Source organism: Trichosurus vulpecula, chromosome 7, assembly GCF_011100635.1.
Source record: "Trichosurus vulpecula isolate mTriVul1 chromosome 7, mTriVul1.pri, whole genome shotgun sequence".
In the NCBI taxonomy this organism is placed as follows: Eukaryota; Metazoa; Chordata; class Mammalia; order Diprotodontia; family Phalangeridae; genus Trichosurus; species Trichosurus vulpecula.
In genome coordinates this window covers 132178413-132192487 of record NC_050579.1, presented here as the reverse complement: position 1 = coordinate 132192487, position 14075 = coordinate 132178413, and the positions used below count along the sequence as shown (strand labels likewise).

Genomic DNA, 14075 nt, shown 5'->3' with positions numbered 1-14075 from the left:
ATCTTGGTTATTATGACTACTAAATGTAACACATTTCTTTGAAAAAATAGATTAAGATCTTCCGGACCAAGCAAGAAGGAATCTTACTTGTAGATGGTGCTTCTAACAGGACAACCAGCCCCAAGAAAGCTGATATCCTGGATGTTGTGGGGATGCTGTATGTTGGAGGACTGCCCATCAACTACACAACAAGAAGAATTGGTCCAGTAAGACTTAAAATATCATTGTGCTTTCAGAGAGTTATTTGGACATCAAATTTTCTTTGGTTACTATGGCAATAAACTAGCCCTTTTCTCAACTTTTTAAAAACCTGCTTAAGAACACCAGATATGTCTTTTGGAGAGACTCAAAAAAAATTTCTCTAAGTATGGCAAGGGAAGGGCGGCCAGCCACTTGTCAAAATAGAGTGCCAGGCCTGGAGTCAAGAAGACCTGAATTCAAATCCAACCTCAGACATTTACTAGCTGTGTAACCCTGGGCAAGCCATTTAACCTCTGTTTGCCTCAGTTACCTTATCAGTAAAATGGAGATTATAATAGCACCTACCTCCCAATGTTGTTATAAGGATCAAATGAGATAATATTTGTAAAGAGCTTGGCACAGTGCTCAACACATAGTAAACACTGCATGAATGTTCACTATCAATATTTTGGAGCATCTATAGTATGCCTTTTTTGAATATAAGATCATAAATTTAGAGTTGGAATCATTTGATTTTATAGATGAATAGAGGCCTAGAATGGTTAAGTGACTAGTCCAAGGTCACAAAGGTAGCTCCTACCCCGAATTCCAATCTAACGGATTTTTCCTCACTTCATCATGCAGTGTCACATTTGTATTAATAGGGATATCCCTGTACACAAGTAGGTTCAGATCCTGCCTCCGATACATACTGTCTCTGCAACTCTAGGCAGGACATTTAATATCTTGATGCCCCAGCATTTAGCATTTTGGTGCTCCAATAGAAACATTTGCAGGAACACTGAGGAACAGTTGCAGATCTCCATTGGAGCCAGATACAATCACAGTTTTAGAAACAAAAAGAAAAGCAGAAATTGTTAACCCATGTTCACCTACAAAGGCTATGTGCCCTTTGGCAAAATACTAAACTGCTCTAAGTCTCAGTTCTGTTTTCTATAAAATGGAGACATTATTACTTGCTCCGTTGGCAACATTGTGGCACAGTGGAGGAAAAAAAAAACCTGAATTTAAAGTCATGGGTCCAAGCATTCAAATTATGACCCTGATATCTACTAACCAGATTCAAGCTATCATCTCTTCATTTATAAAAAGAGCACGTCAGCATTAGATGGTACCTATATCCCCTTCAGTTCTATCATTCTTCCTTACAGTGTTTTGAGGAAGTTTAAATGGAATGACATGGGTAAAAGCAACTTATAAATGTAATACTACTATACAAAAATAAGGTATTATTATGCAAAGTGCTAATTAAGAACCTTATCCATAAATGTATGGGGACATTTTGGGTTCTCCCTGAAAACATTGCTAATTTCCTCCCAATGAAGTTACAATCTGCTGGATGCAGTATCTTTGGTCATCAAAAATGAGTCAAAATATTTGTAACCAGTTCAGAAAAGTGGTAAAAAGCAATTGACTTTAACTATTATTTCTTTGACCAAATAGGGAAAAGTTATTATTTGAAAAGAGTCTAGATGCCCAAATCATAAATGATTTCTAGAAAGCTCTACTTAGTTACACAAGTAAAGCAAAAATGTTTTAAGATTTGGAAAACTTTATTCTTAATTTAAGTTGCAGTATGTACCCTATAATAGATCATATGGGCCCTATGAGTGAATCTTTAACAAATCAGTGCTCTCATGAACTGCTCCCAATAAGGACCATTAACCAAATAATCAATTGATCAAAAATATTTATTAAGCGCCTACTATATGCCAGACACCGTACAAGGTACTCTACAAATAAAAAAGTGAGAGGGTTTTTCTCCTCAAAGAAATCACATTCTTACACTTGCCAGGGAAGCTGCAGACTGCTTTAGTGACAGTTACACAAATGCTTTCAACCTAAACCCTAAAACCTTGAGTTTTAGACTAGGCCAGTCTTTAGAACTATTCCAGTGGTAACTGATTAAGTATCTCCTTTAAAAAACTCCTCACTCTTCATAATGTCTCCTGGTGAAGGTAAAGTCTTATAAACACCTTCAATATTTGTTTTGACATTTAGGTCGTCTACAGTATTGATGGCTGCATGAAGAATCTTAAAATGACAGAGGCTCCTGCAGACCTTGAAAATCCAACCTCCAGCTTCAATGTTGGCACATGTTATGTAAATGCTCAAAAAGGAACATATTTTGATGGAACAGGTTTTGCCAAAGCAGGTAAGGCTGATGGGTTCTTTCATGTCGAATATATATAACTTATACACACAAATGAATGGCACATATAATATGTGCATGTTATATATGAAGAATATATAGTATGTTTATCATAAGTTTATGTTATATGTAATATATTAATAAATATATACTATTTAAATGTATGGTATATAACATTATATGTATTTGTGTGTGTCTGTGTACAGATATGTGTGATTATGGATATATGTGAATTTCATGCTGGTTGAAAAAAGTTTCTTAATTCCTGGATTATTGTCCTGGATTTATGCTAGAAATGATAATAATTTAAATGTATTTACATATATATAATTTACATATATAATTTACATATATAATTACATATATAATTTACATATATAATTTACATGTATTATAAAAGTTATAATTTATAGAAATTATAAAATTAAGTATACCTGATCCTAAGCAACACAGAATGAATCAATATCAGTCGACAAGCATTTATTATGTCCTGTGCACAGCATTGAGGATACAAATAAAGGCAAAACCAGTTCCCTCTGTCAAAGAGTTCACATTCTAATAAAAGAGGACTGGATGAACAAACATTTATTAGGTATCTACTCTACGCTAGTCATTGTGCTAGTACTACACTTAGATGCTAGTGATACAAATAGGATAGTCCCTCCTTGTGCGTGTGTGAGTGTGTGTGTGTGTATGTATGTGTATGTGTGTATACATATATATATATATATATATATATATATACATATATATATATTCTATTCTAATAGGAGGATATTAGCTGTCCCGGGGAAAAATGTACACATGAAATACTTTTCATTTTAAACTATACTTATTAATATTTTCACCATCACGTTCTTAAGTCTAGAAAATAAACAAAACAATAAGTCAATATCTGATTTGTAGCCTTTGCCAACTTCTGAGGTGTCAGTGCTCACAATGAAAATTCAACAACCAGCTCTCACAAAGCACAAGCATGCTCCATCCAGCATACCATTGGTTATAATACATATTCAGGGGCAAAGGTCCAGGAAGGGAGTTTTGGTCTAGGGAATCACTAGGATAATGAATGGAGTTGATGTTTGCATCCTTTTCGGTAGCCCTGTTAACCATTAATTTGATTACTGTTCCCAAAGAATGAGCAAGAGATGAAAAGAAGAGGGTGGGATGGGTTAGGGAGAGGAATAAAGAGAGGGGAGGGTATCCATGTGAGGATTCTGAGCAAAACTAAGTCAAATAGATTCAGTAAGAGGAGACTTGGAGAACATAAAAGAGTTTTCTTGCTTGGAGATCAGTAACAGTGGAGGCAGTGTGGTTGGATGGAATAAGCACTGAACATGGAGGAAGAAGATCTGGGTTTAGAGCCTCTTGGGATACAAAGTCTCTAAGATTCTCTTTACACATCTGTAAGATGGGGATAAGAAAACTGCAACATGGACCTTACAGAATTATTGTATTATAAGGAAAGCACTCTTAAAATCACTAGATTTTAGAAACGTGAGTTATTATTAGCTGTAGGTGGTACAGTGCATAGAGTGCTGGAAGTGAGTGCAAATCCTGCCTAAAACACCTACTAACTTTGTTACCTTGGGCAAGTCATTTTCAATCTCAGTTTCCTCATCTGTAAGATAAGGGAAAACAATAACATGTACCTTCCAAGGTTGTTGTGAGAATCGAGCGAGATAAAATGTGAAAGTACTTTGCAAACCTTAAAGTGCTGTATAAATTCAAGCTAGTAGTAGTGGTGGTGGTAGTAGTAGTAGCAGTAGTAGCAGCAGCAGTAACGGTAGTAGTAGGAATGGTAGTAGGTGTAGTAGGAATGGGAATGACAGTAGTAATTGTGGTAGTAGTAGTAGTAATGGTAGTAGTTGTAATAGGAATAATAATAGTAGCTGTAGTAGGAATAGTAACGGTAGTAGGAAGAGATAATAGTAGTAGTGATAACAGCAGTGATGGTAGTACTCGTAGTTGTAGTTGTCCTACTCCTCATCCTCAGATACTCAAACAGATCTGTGATTTCATCGGTTTGAATGTTCTCTCGAACTCATGTCATAACCTGGCTAAGCCTGCCTATCTTAGTACCTTTGTCGCACTTGGGGGCCTTGCTCCTGCTTTGCTGACACCATGAGGAAACCTGCGAAGTCCTGGGACAGTACGCCCGTCATACCTCGTGATCAGCCCACCTTTGCTTCCTATTGTCCATGCGTTGTCCCCATGGTACCTTTTTCTCTTCTTCTTTGAAATGTCTCATTGGCATACGTTACAGTCGACTCATGCCCATTACAAGCCACTCTCGTGCCCTCTGTGTGGTATTAATTTTCAGTTCTTTGGAGATTTTTTTATTATGAGGTAAATTCATTCTTACAAGCAGAGGTGTATTTAGACTATACATTTTTTATCTATTTATGATTGTGTGATTCCTGGTCAGACCCGTTCTCCGCCTCTGTCTTGTAAGGCAGACACATTTCTCCTACTTCCTCCTAGCAGCTTTCTAACTTGATCTTCCTTCCCTAAGTCTCTCCCCGCTCCAATCTATCTTCCATTCAGCTACTAAGGTGATTTTTTTTTCTACAGCAAAAGTCAGACCATGTCACCCCCTTATTCAAAGAGTTCCAGTGGCTCCCTATTACCTGTAGACTCACATATAAACTCCTCTGTTTGGCATTTAAAGTTCTTAGTTACCTGGCTTCTTCCTATACTTTATTCCCCTCTAAAATATAGTTATACTATTCTACTTTCATTCCCTTGAACATGACACTCTCTCACCCACCTCATTGCCTCTACACTGGTTGCACCCCATACCTGGAACGCTGGTTCCCTTCAGCTCCGTCTCTTGGCTTCTCTGGTTTCCTTCAAGATTCAGCTAACTCCCCTCTTCTGCAACAGGCCTTTCCCAGTCTATTCCCCTTTTCCCCTCAATGCCTAATCCTCTAAGATTACCCTTCATGCACATATCTTGAATGTACCTGGTTATTTAAATGTTTTCTTTCCCATTAAAATATGCTTTTCTTATGGGCAGGATTGGTTTTTATCTGTCTTTGTATCCCCAGCACTTAGTAAAGTGTCTAGCACATAGTAGGTATTTAACAAATGCTTATCCACTGATGAATCCTCCCTAAGGTTTCCATATACCTGGAGAATGCTAAAGAATTTTCTAGTGGGGTACATTGTAGTGTATGACCTGTCAAAGTTTGTTCAAGCTATAAAATCTTACAAGTGAGATACCATGAGGGTATAAGTTACCTCTTCCAGTAAAGCAACATTTGGGCAGTTTGAAAAACTTATTCAGATCATTAAGGTATGCTCTCATAACCACTTACTAAATAACTACCAGAACACCATCCCCTCCCCAAACCTCATGCTTAGATGAGCTCTCCCAACCTACCCATACTTCCTTTTTTGAAAATCAGTGCTTACCTCCAAGAAGCCCTTTCCCTGATCTCTCTCCAGCCATGAAAGCACTTTTCCAAGCTCTCCTTTGCCCCTCCACAACTTGTGTGGTATTTACTTGCATAGCTGTTGTTTCCAATAGAATGTAAGTTCCCTGAGGGCATGTTTTTGTTTTATCCTGTATCCTTAGCTGCTAGTACAGTGTGACATATAGTAGACACTTAATACATGCTCATTGAACTGAATTGGCTCCCCTCTATGAATTAGGCAGCTGATCCCCTTTCTTAAGGAGCATTACAGTTTAATTTTTCATCTTTGTTTTCTAAACACCTGTCCAGTGACTTATAAATTCTTTCTAAATTGAATTATATTAAAAGAACATAGGTCTTAGATTCATAAAATCTGAATTCAAGTCTAGTCTCTAACAAACATGAGCCATTTGACCAAGGACAAGTAACTTCACAGAGTGACAAAATTTTAGAGTTGGAAGGTACGAAAACAACCATCTAGTCCTACCCAAATTGAAAGGGAAGCAATCTCTTTGTCCTTCAGTTTCTTCATCTAAAAAGTGAAAATACAATTACTTGTGTTACTTACATTATCATTATAATCTCAAAAGAGAAATTTCTGGAATGATCAAATCTAATAATGTAGTTCTTGACTACATTCTAGTGGTTATCATTTATAGTCATCATTATTGCAGATTTGACCCCGTGGCTATAAAACCATCAATAACTCCCCACTGCTTAAAGAATAAAATAAATGCCACTTAGCCTGGCATCTAAGGCCCTTCATAATCTGCCTCTAATCCACTTTGTCAACTTTCTTTCACACTATTCCCCTTCATCTTACAGCCAAACTGAACTAAAAGCTGTTTCCCAGTTTTATCCTGCATTCTCTCTTCTGTGTGTTTCCAGGGGATATCCCCCAAAACTGTGATATACTCCCCCCTCTTTTCTGCCTGCTGGAACACTTCTCTTCCTTTGGTTACCACTTCCACCGTGAAGCTTTTCCTATTCACCCCAGTTAAACAGGTTTTCTCCCCAGATTTTCTAAAAACACCTTGGAATTCTCATTTGTCCCTCTCACATCCTACGGTGTGTCATACTTTTTTGCCTGTACATGCCATGGCTTTATTAGAGCATATATTCCTTGAGGATAGAGACCATGTCATTTTAAGTCTTTGTATGGCCAACACCTAGTTTACATAGCACCTTACACATAGTGAACATTTAGTAAATATTTGTTATTTCTTTCACCCAAATGAGAGATTAGCATTTCAAATGAAATATAAAAAGTTGTCGAGGTGAACATCTTTGTGCTCAGAATTTTTTTTCCTTTTCTTCCAACAGTTGGAGCCTACAAAGTAGGATTGGACCTTCTTGTGGAGTTTGAGTTCCGTACAACTAGAACCACTGGTGTTCTCCTGGGAATCAGCAGCCAAAAAATGGATGGCATGGGCATTGAACTGGTAGATGAAAAAGTGAGTGGCACCGGCCAAGTCACTCCTGCATGTATTGATGGTCATGAAAATGCTTCAGAAATTCTATCTTTGGTCTCTTTATAGATAAGCCTAATTGCATTGTATATAAATAGACTGCCTATTTAGGTAGAAACTTTCCCCTGGCTCCTGGCTTAGTTCTCTGCCTATATGTAGGCATTCTCTGGATTCGTCTTGAGGTTAAATGTATTTATTTCCCCCAATATACCTACTGTGCACAGTGTGGATTAGCACTTATACATCGCATCCCCCAGGGTGTTATTAGACAAAGAATGTGATTCCTTCCTCTGTCTCAGCTAAGGTACAAAAGCAGTGATTCATGTAAAATAAGGGTGAGCTAGCTGACAGTCTACTTACTACCTGTGTAGCCCTGTTTGCCTCACTTTGCTCATCTGTAAAAATGAGCTGGAGAAGGAAATGGCAACCGCTCCAGTATCTTTGCCAACAAAACCTCAAATAGGATCACAAAGAGTCAGACATGACTAAAGCAACTAAACAACAAACAACAGCCCACAGTCTCCCAGTGACTATCTAAAAAGGAAGGAAAGGAAGAGCTTTCAAACAAAAATATAGTTAAATCCAAACCAGCTATCCAAAACGTATAGGTTCCAACTGAAAAGCACACTATTGAAATCTTACTGCAGCAAATATCACTATAAAGAACTCCATAAAACAAGAGTGATGATTAAGGTGAAATCCTGGATAACCCTGATTTCAAAGTCAATGGACTGTAATAATGAGATGATGGCCACTGTGCAAAATCTTTTATCAGACTATGTGTCCTGATTTTTGATTCAGAAATAGGGTTGTATAGATAATAAGTCCACCATCATACTGAAGTGGGAGGCCCATAGGGCTTTATGACTTAGTTACTTCGAATAACATATTTGGCATGGTGGATAGTGTTGGACTTGGAGACAGGAAGAACTGAATTCAAATTCTCTCTCAGACATTTACTGGCTTTGTGACCTGTGGGCTAAGTCTTAATTTCCACATTTTCAAAATGAAGGGTTTGGGCTAGTTAGCCTTTAGGGTTTCTCTCAGCTTTGAATCTGTGCTAGGCATTAGGGAAGGTACAAAGTTTGGATACCATTCATGGAGTTTAATGTCAGGGAGATAAGAAACAAATAACGATAGTACATAACATTATATGTTGCATGAATCAATGAGCTGTAAAACAAAGGACTGTGTGAGCTCCAAGGAGGAAAATATCAACTAGGGGGATCAGGGAAGGCTTCATGGAAGAGATGGTATTTAAACAGGGTTATAAAAATGAGTAGGAATTTAACTGCTTAGGAGCCCAACTGGGGCAGCTAGGTGGCACAGTGGATAGAGTGCCAGGTCTGGAGTCAGGAAGATTCATCTTCCTAAATTTAAATCCGGCCTCAGACACTTACTAGTTGTGTGACCCTGGGCAAGTCACTTAACCCTATTTGCTTCAGTTTCCTCATCTGTAAAATAAGGTGGAGAAAGAATGGCAAACCACTCCAGTATCTTCGCCAAGAAAATGCCAGATGGGGTCATGAAGAGTCAGAAATGACTGAAAAACAACAACAAAAGGAGCCATACTTTCCTTCCCTCTCATTCATATTCCCATACAAAATATCTACAGAATAGATGAAAGTAATTTCAGAGAGAAGTTATTTGGAAGGGAGAAGAGTAGGAAAGGCCTCCAAAAGAAGGAAAGATTGGAGCTGAGTCTTGAAGGATGGCGGAGGAGCTAAGAAGTGGAAGAGCTAAGGAAGGAAAGCAGGTGGTGATAAACTTCCCACCCCAGCCCCTGCATAGAATATCAGAAAGAAGAGGAAGGCGAGAAGAGACATGGAGGAATCAATAAGAATTGCTAATTAAAACCATTTTCACTGGATGCCCATGCTAGAAATTCTGTCCCTCCTCACTTCTGCCTGCTGGCTTCCTTCAAATTTCAACTAAAATCCTTCCTTCCACAAGACGCCTTTCCCAAGGCCCCTAAATGCTAGCGCCTTTTCTCTGAGACTCTCTCCAATACATATGTATGTGTATATGTATGTGTGTGTATGCACAAAATGTGTGTATGTATGTATGTATATGTGTATACACACAGGAGATAGAGGGATAGATATCCATCTCATATATATATATGTATATGTATATACATACACATATATATACACACACACATATATACACACACACACATATATACATATATATACACACACATACATATATATACACACACACATATATACATATATATACACACACACATATATACACACACACACATATATACATATATATACACACACATATATACAGGATATACAGTTGTTTCACTATTGTTTCCTTGGTTCGATTTCCCTGAGGGCAGGAACTATTGTTAGTTTGGTTTGGTGGCGTTTTGGTTTTTGCTTTTCTTTGTATCCCCAGCACTTAGCACAGTGCCTAGCACATAGTAGGTACTTAAATACTTATTGGCTTGACTAGATGGTTGGTATATGTGAGAGGAGTTGATGATCTCTAATTTTAACTGTAGAAGGATACAAGGAAGAAAGGAAGTAGGAAGAAATATCGTAATTATTTTATGTTTCAAGCAGTGACTACTCTTCAGTAATGCTTTCTTTGAACATTGCAACCAGCTAGATATAAGATGAGATATAATTAAAACTTTCTAACATTTAAAAGTAGTCAAGAGTAGAAGAGAATGCCTCAAGAGATAGTCGGTTCAGAGGCAGCTAGGTGGCTCAGTGCATAGAGCATCGGCCCTGGAGTCAGGAGGACCTGAATTCCAACCAGGCCTCAGACACTTGACACTTACTAGCTATGTGACCCTAGGCAAGTCACAACCCCGTTAGCCATGCCAGAGAGAGAGAGACAGAGAGACGGAGAGAGAGAGAGAACGCGGTTCTCCCATTACTAGAAGTCTTTGAGCAAAGGTTGGATGATACCTCATCAGGACTATGGTAGAGGGAATACTGAAGCAGTAGTAGGTGGACCCAGTCCCTGAGGTACATTCCAACTCTAGGATTTTGTGAAAATCTACCTAAAGGCCCAAATTCCTGCTGCAGTAAATAGCAACACAACACAGAAAAAGAGCCTAGTGTGCGGAGGAGGAATCCAATTTTAAAATATTCGTTAAGGGATGCTATGTGCAAGGCACTAACTTGGGTTCAGGGGGACCAAAGACGTAAGCGCAGTTCTCAAGGTGCTTACAGTGTCTGGCAGAGTGGAAAGAGGCAGTAGAGTCAGAGGACTTGAGTTCAAATATCACCACTGATCCTTACTGTGTGACCTGTGACCCAATTTCCTCCTCTGGAAAATGTGGAGGTTGGACTAGATGGCCTCTGAGTTCCCATCATCTCTGGATAAAGGATCCTAATAGGAAAGCATATAAATGTAGGTGTGGCACCTGCTGCCTCTTTCTGTGGTACCCAGAACACCTGCTAATTCACTACTGACTAAGCTGATTTCAGATGAACATAACAGTTCAAATAGTTTTAGCTAGAGACAGACACCCCAATATTTTTTAAATCAATAACCTGTGTAATCTAAGGATGCTGTCTTCATATATCTTTGTTGTTGGTTTTTTCCCCCAGACATATCCAGTTGCCTCTGTACTATCCAATATTACTGCTAAACCTTTCTAGTGTATTTTCATTTGGAGCTTAATTATATCCCTTTCTTTGCCATCCTCAGAAAGGGAAAAAAAAATCCCCTCAAATACTCAAATTTTCAAGACCTGCTCATGTTATTGAACACATATTTCTATCATTTGGACAAAAACTTCAAATCTACACACTTCAAATATCTATATAGTGCGCTTTTCAGTAGCTAAGCTGTTGTCTGGCCGAGGGCCCTGAGCATCTATGGTGAGGATCTCTGCTTGAAATGAAACTCCTTATGTCATATTGAGCCACATGTACGAAATGAGGCATCTGAGGGAAAGAGAGGGAGCAAGTTGAAAACATGGGTGAGAGAAGACTCAAAGAATTAATCCTAGGAACCTTTTCACTGATGAATCAAATTAGTGAATTGCTGTGAACCCGCTACCCTTAAGACAAGATTGGAAACATTTCAAAGAGGTCCAGCAAGTAGTTAGAAATCTGAGAAGCCCTCCAGCAAAATATTTTGATCTGTGCTCTCCAGTCTAGGGAGAGAAAAGGCTAAGAACTGTTGCCTGCCTACTAAATCCTTGTTATCTGGTTTCCAAATGGATTTCAAATGTTCAAATGACAGAATTCTTATTGCCAGCTTAGCATAACTTGACTATTGCTCCCCCTCCCACAAACACACCCACGTACACACATAATGTGCTTAGAGGCAAAATCGTGATTTGTAACCCATGCTGATCGTATTTATATTTTAACTCCTGTCAAGTTTGTTTTGATATGATTTAACTGCATTTACTTGAATCTATTGGTCCTATTCTCTATTTTTCCATCAGTCAATGCTGCTAATTTATCAGATTTAGGACTGGGATGACGTTATTCTAACTAGGCTATTTGTTTGATTTTCCCAACCCCAGCTCATGTTCCATGTGGACAATGGTGCAGGCCGGTTCACTGCTATTTATGATGCTGGTGTTCCTGGAGCCTTGTGTGATGGGGAGTGGCATAAGGTGATTGCAAACAAAATCAAACACCGAATAGAGTTGACAGTGGATGGGAACCTGGTGGAGGCTCAGAGTCCAAACACTGCATCTACATCAGCTGATACAAATGATCCTGTCTTTGTTGGAGGATACCCAGGTGAGTTTAGATAACAACAATCAACAATAATTCACATTTATAAAGTGTCGTAAAGTCTGACAAAACTAACTAGGATTTGTGGCTTCCAGTTCTTACACAGATGTTGTATTTCTGGATTGAAAGATGTTGAAAATATTGAAATTTACTATCAGATTCTCCAGAAAATGTGTCTTAGTACCTTTAAGGCCAAATTCTGTAACTCCTTCCATAAAATCCCCAATGACTTAAATGAGTGAATGTCTTACGTAAAACATATGGGTTGAATTTCATTGGTGAGAAGTTTGAGGATACAGGAAATGAATTTGGCTTATAACAGATGAAACGTCTAACCTAAATTATGTTCCAAGCAGTTGTTCTCTCTGCTGTATTTTTGATTAATGTAGCAGGGGAATCATAAAAATCAGTTATGAAATTACTTCCGGAGGTACTAGAAATCATTGGGTTAAACATAGCTGACTTTCCCCTTAGGTTGTTAAAGAGCTCATATTTATATTACAAAGAAGCCTTAGCAAAAAATCTGCATTTAAAAGCCCTAGCCAGCACATTAAAAGCAGCATATGAACCACAGAGAGTTATGTAAAGTGTCCATAAACAATATTGACCAAGTTAGTTCAAAATAAGCCAAGTGCATATGATAGTAATAAATACAGTAATAATTTTTAAAACACCAAGGACTGCTTTTCATCATTGCAATATGAGAGAGTAGATCCACATTTACATATAACCTTTCTCCTCACATGAAGAAAGGCAAAATAATCACAAACATATTTTAATAATGGGGAAAATATTGGATAGATTGGGGGCTTCTATAGTGTCTATCTCCATAGTTGTTTCTGAGTTTTAATGGTATTCACTGCTCTGTCACTCATGTAAAATCAAAGATATTATTAATGATAGCAGAACCTTACCTGTTCATTCCCGTATTCAATGAGAGATGAGGCTGAATGGGAGTTAAACCAAATTTTAGGCCCACTCATAGGAATTCCTCCTTTATAAAGAAAGCAGTTTTTGCAGAAACACTTTAATTCCTTTGGGTTTCCCAGGAAATGTTTTCTCATGGTGTAAAAATTCCTATAGTGTTTCTCTCAGAGAGTCTCTCTATAAGAAGCTAACTTTTAGTCATCTGTTTTTAGATTCCTACTTCAGTAAATACATGCCTTTCTTTAAAATTCAAATTTTGTAGTTTTTCACAGCTATAAATTAATCATTTCCAACCCCAATTCCTAAGATGATATTTATTAAAAGTTAGGGTAGCAAAAAAATGTCTCATGAGTTTAAAATAAGCTGGGGGTTCTCTTTCTTTTTCTTAAAACATTGATATCAAAATCTTTAGCCAAGATGGACTTCCAAGTTGGACTTCCAAGTTGAACAATTGAGCTAATGAACTAACAGATGCCCAAGTAACTGGAAGTCTCCTCTCACAGTAACCCCTGTATCTTTTGTTTTTCAGATGGTCTCAATCAGTTTGGCCTCACAATCAATATCCCATTCAGAGGATGCATTCGCTCACTGAAATTCACCAAAGGCACTGCCAAAGCTCTGGAAATTAACTTTGCAAAAGCCTTGGAGCTAAAGGGTGTTCAGCCTGTATCTTGCCCTGCCAACTAATAGAAAGAGCTTTAAATCCCAAGTTGGGTCTTTGGAAACAAATGTATTAAGTAAAACAAATATGCTTTACCTACATATATGAATAAAAATTGGTGCAGCAAAATTGTATTCTCTCCATGAAGTCTTCAAGTGGTATCCCTTTAGGGGAGATCTCAGACAAGTTTTAGATTAATTTCTCTTGCAGGCCATTAATATTGAAACAAGTTCATCTGACCTAATAAAATGGTGAGATTTTCAACATGCCTAAAAGTGCATTTAGGGAATAGGAATTTGACTGCAATTTGTGAAAGCAGCATTCTTTGGCCTGCTTCTAATTAATATTTTTATTATCATTTTCCATGTGCATCCACTTTGGCATCCATTATATCATCCTACTAAAACAAAAAGGGTTATTCTTTTCTTTGTGCACTTGGAAGGAAATCAGCACAACCTTCTTCCCCTTCCAAGTGTCAGCATTCTCATTATTTCTTAGATCTGGGTTCATTACCAGGGA

General features: G+C 37.9%; 1 protein-coding gene across 7 annotated transcripts in view; it reads left to right on the top strand.

The window, feature by feature from the left end:
* LAMA2 (laminin subunit alpha 2) overlaps window positions 1–13695 on the top strand; it is a 777226-nt gene extending 763531 nt beyond the window's left edge. For all 7 annotated transcript variants that reach the window (XM_036766214.1, XM_036766215.1, XM_036766213.1 and 4 more), the window contains 5 exons: window positions 51–206; window positions 2203–2356; window positions 7096–7226; window positions 11752–11974; window positions 13425–13695. In XM_036766214.1, the coding sequence (XP_036622109.1) occupies window positions 51–206; window positions 2203–2356; window positions 7096–7226; window positions 11752–11974; window positions 13425–13582 (822 nt within the window). In that variant the 3' untranslated portion in view covers window positions 13583–13695. The remainder of the gene's footprint in view (window positions 1–50; window positions 207–2202; window positions 2357–7095; window positions 7227–11751; window positions 11975–13424) is intronic.
* The last annotated feature ends 380 nt before the right edge of the window (window positions 13696–14075 follow it).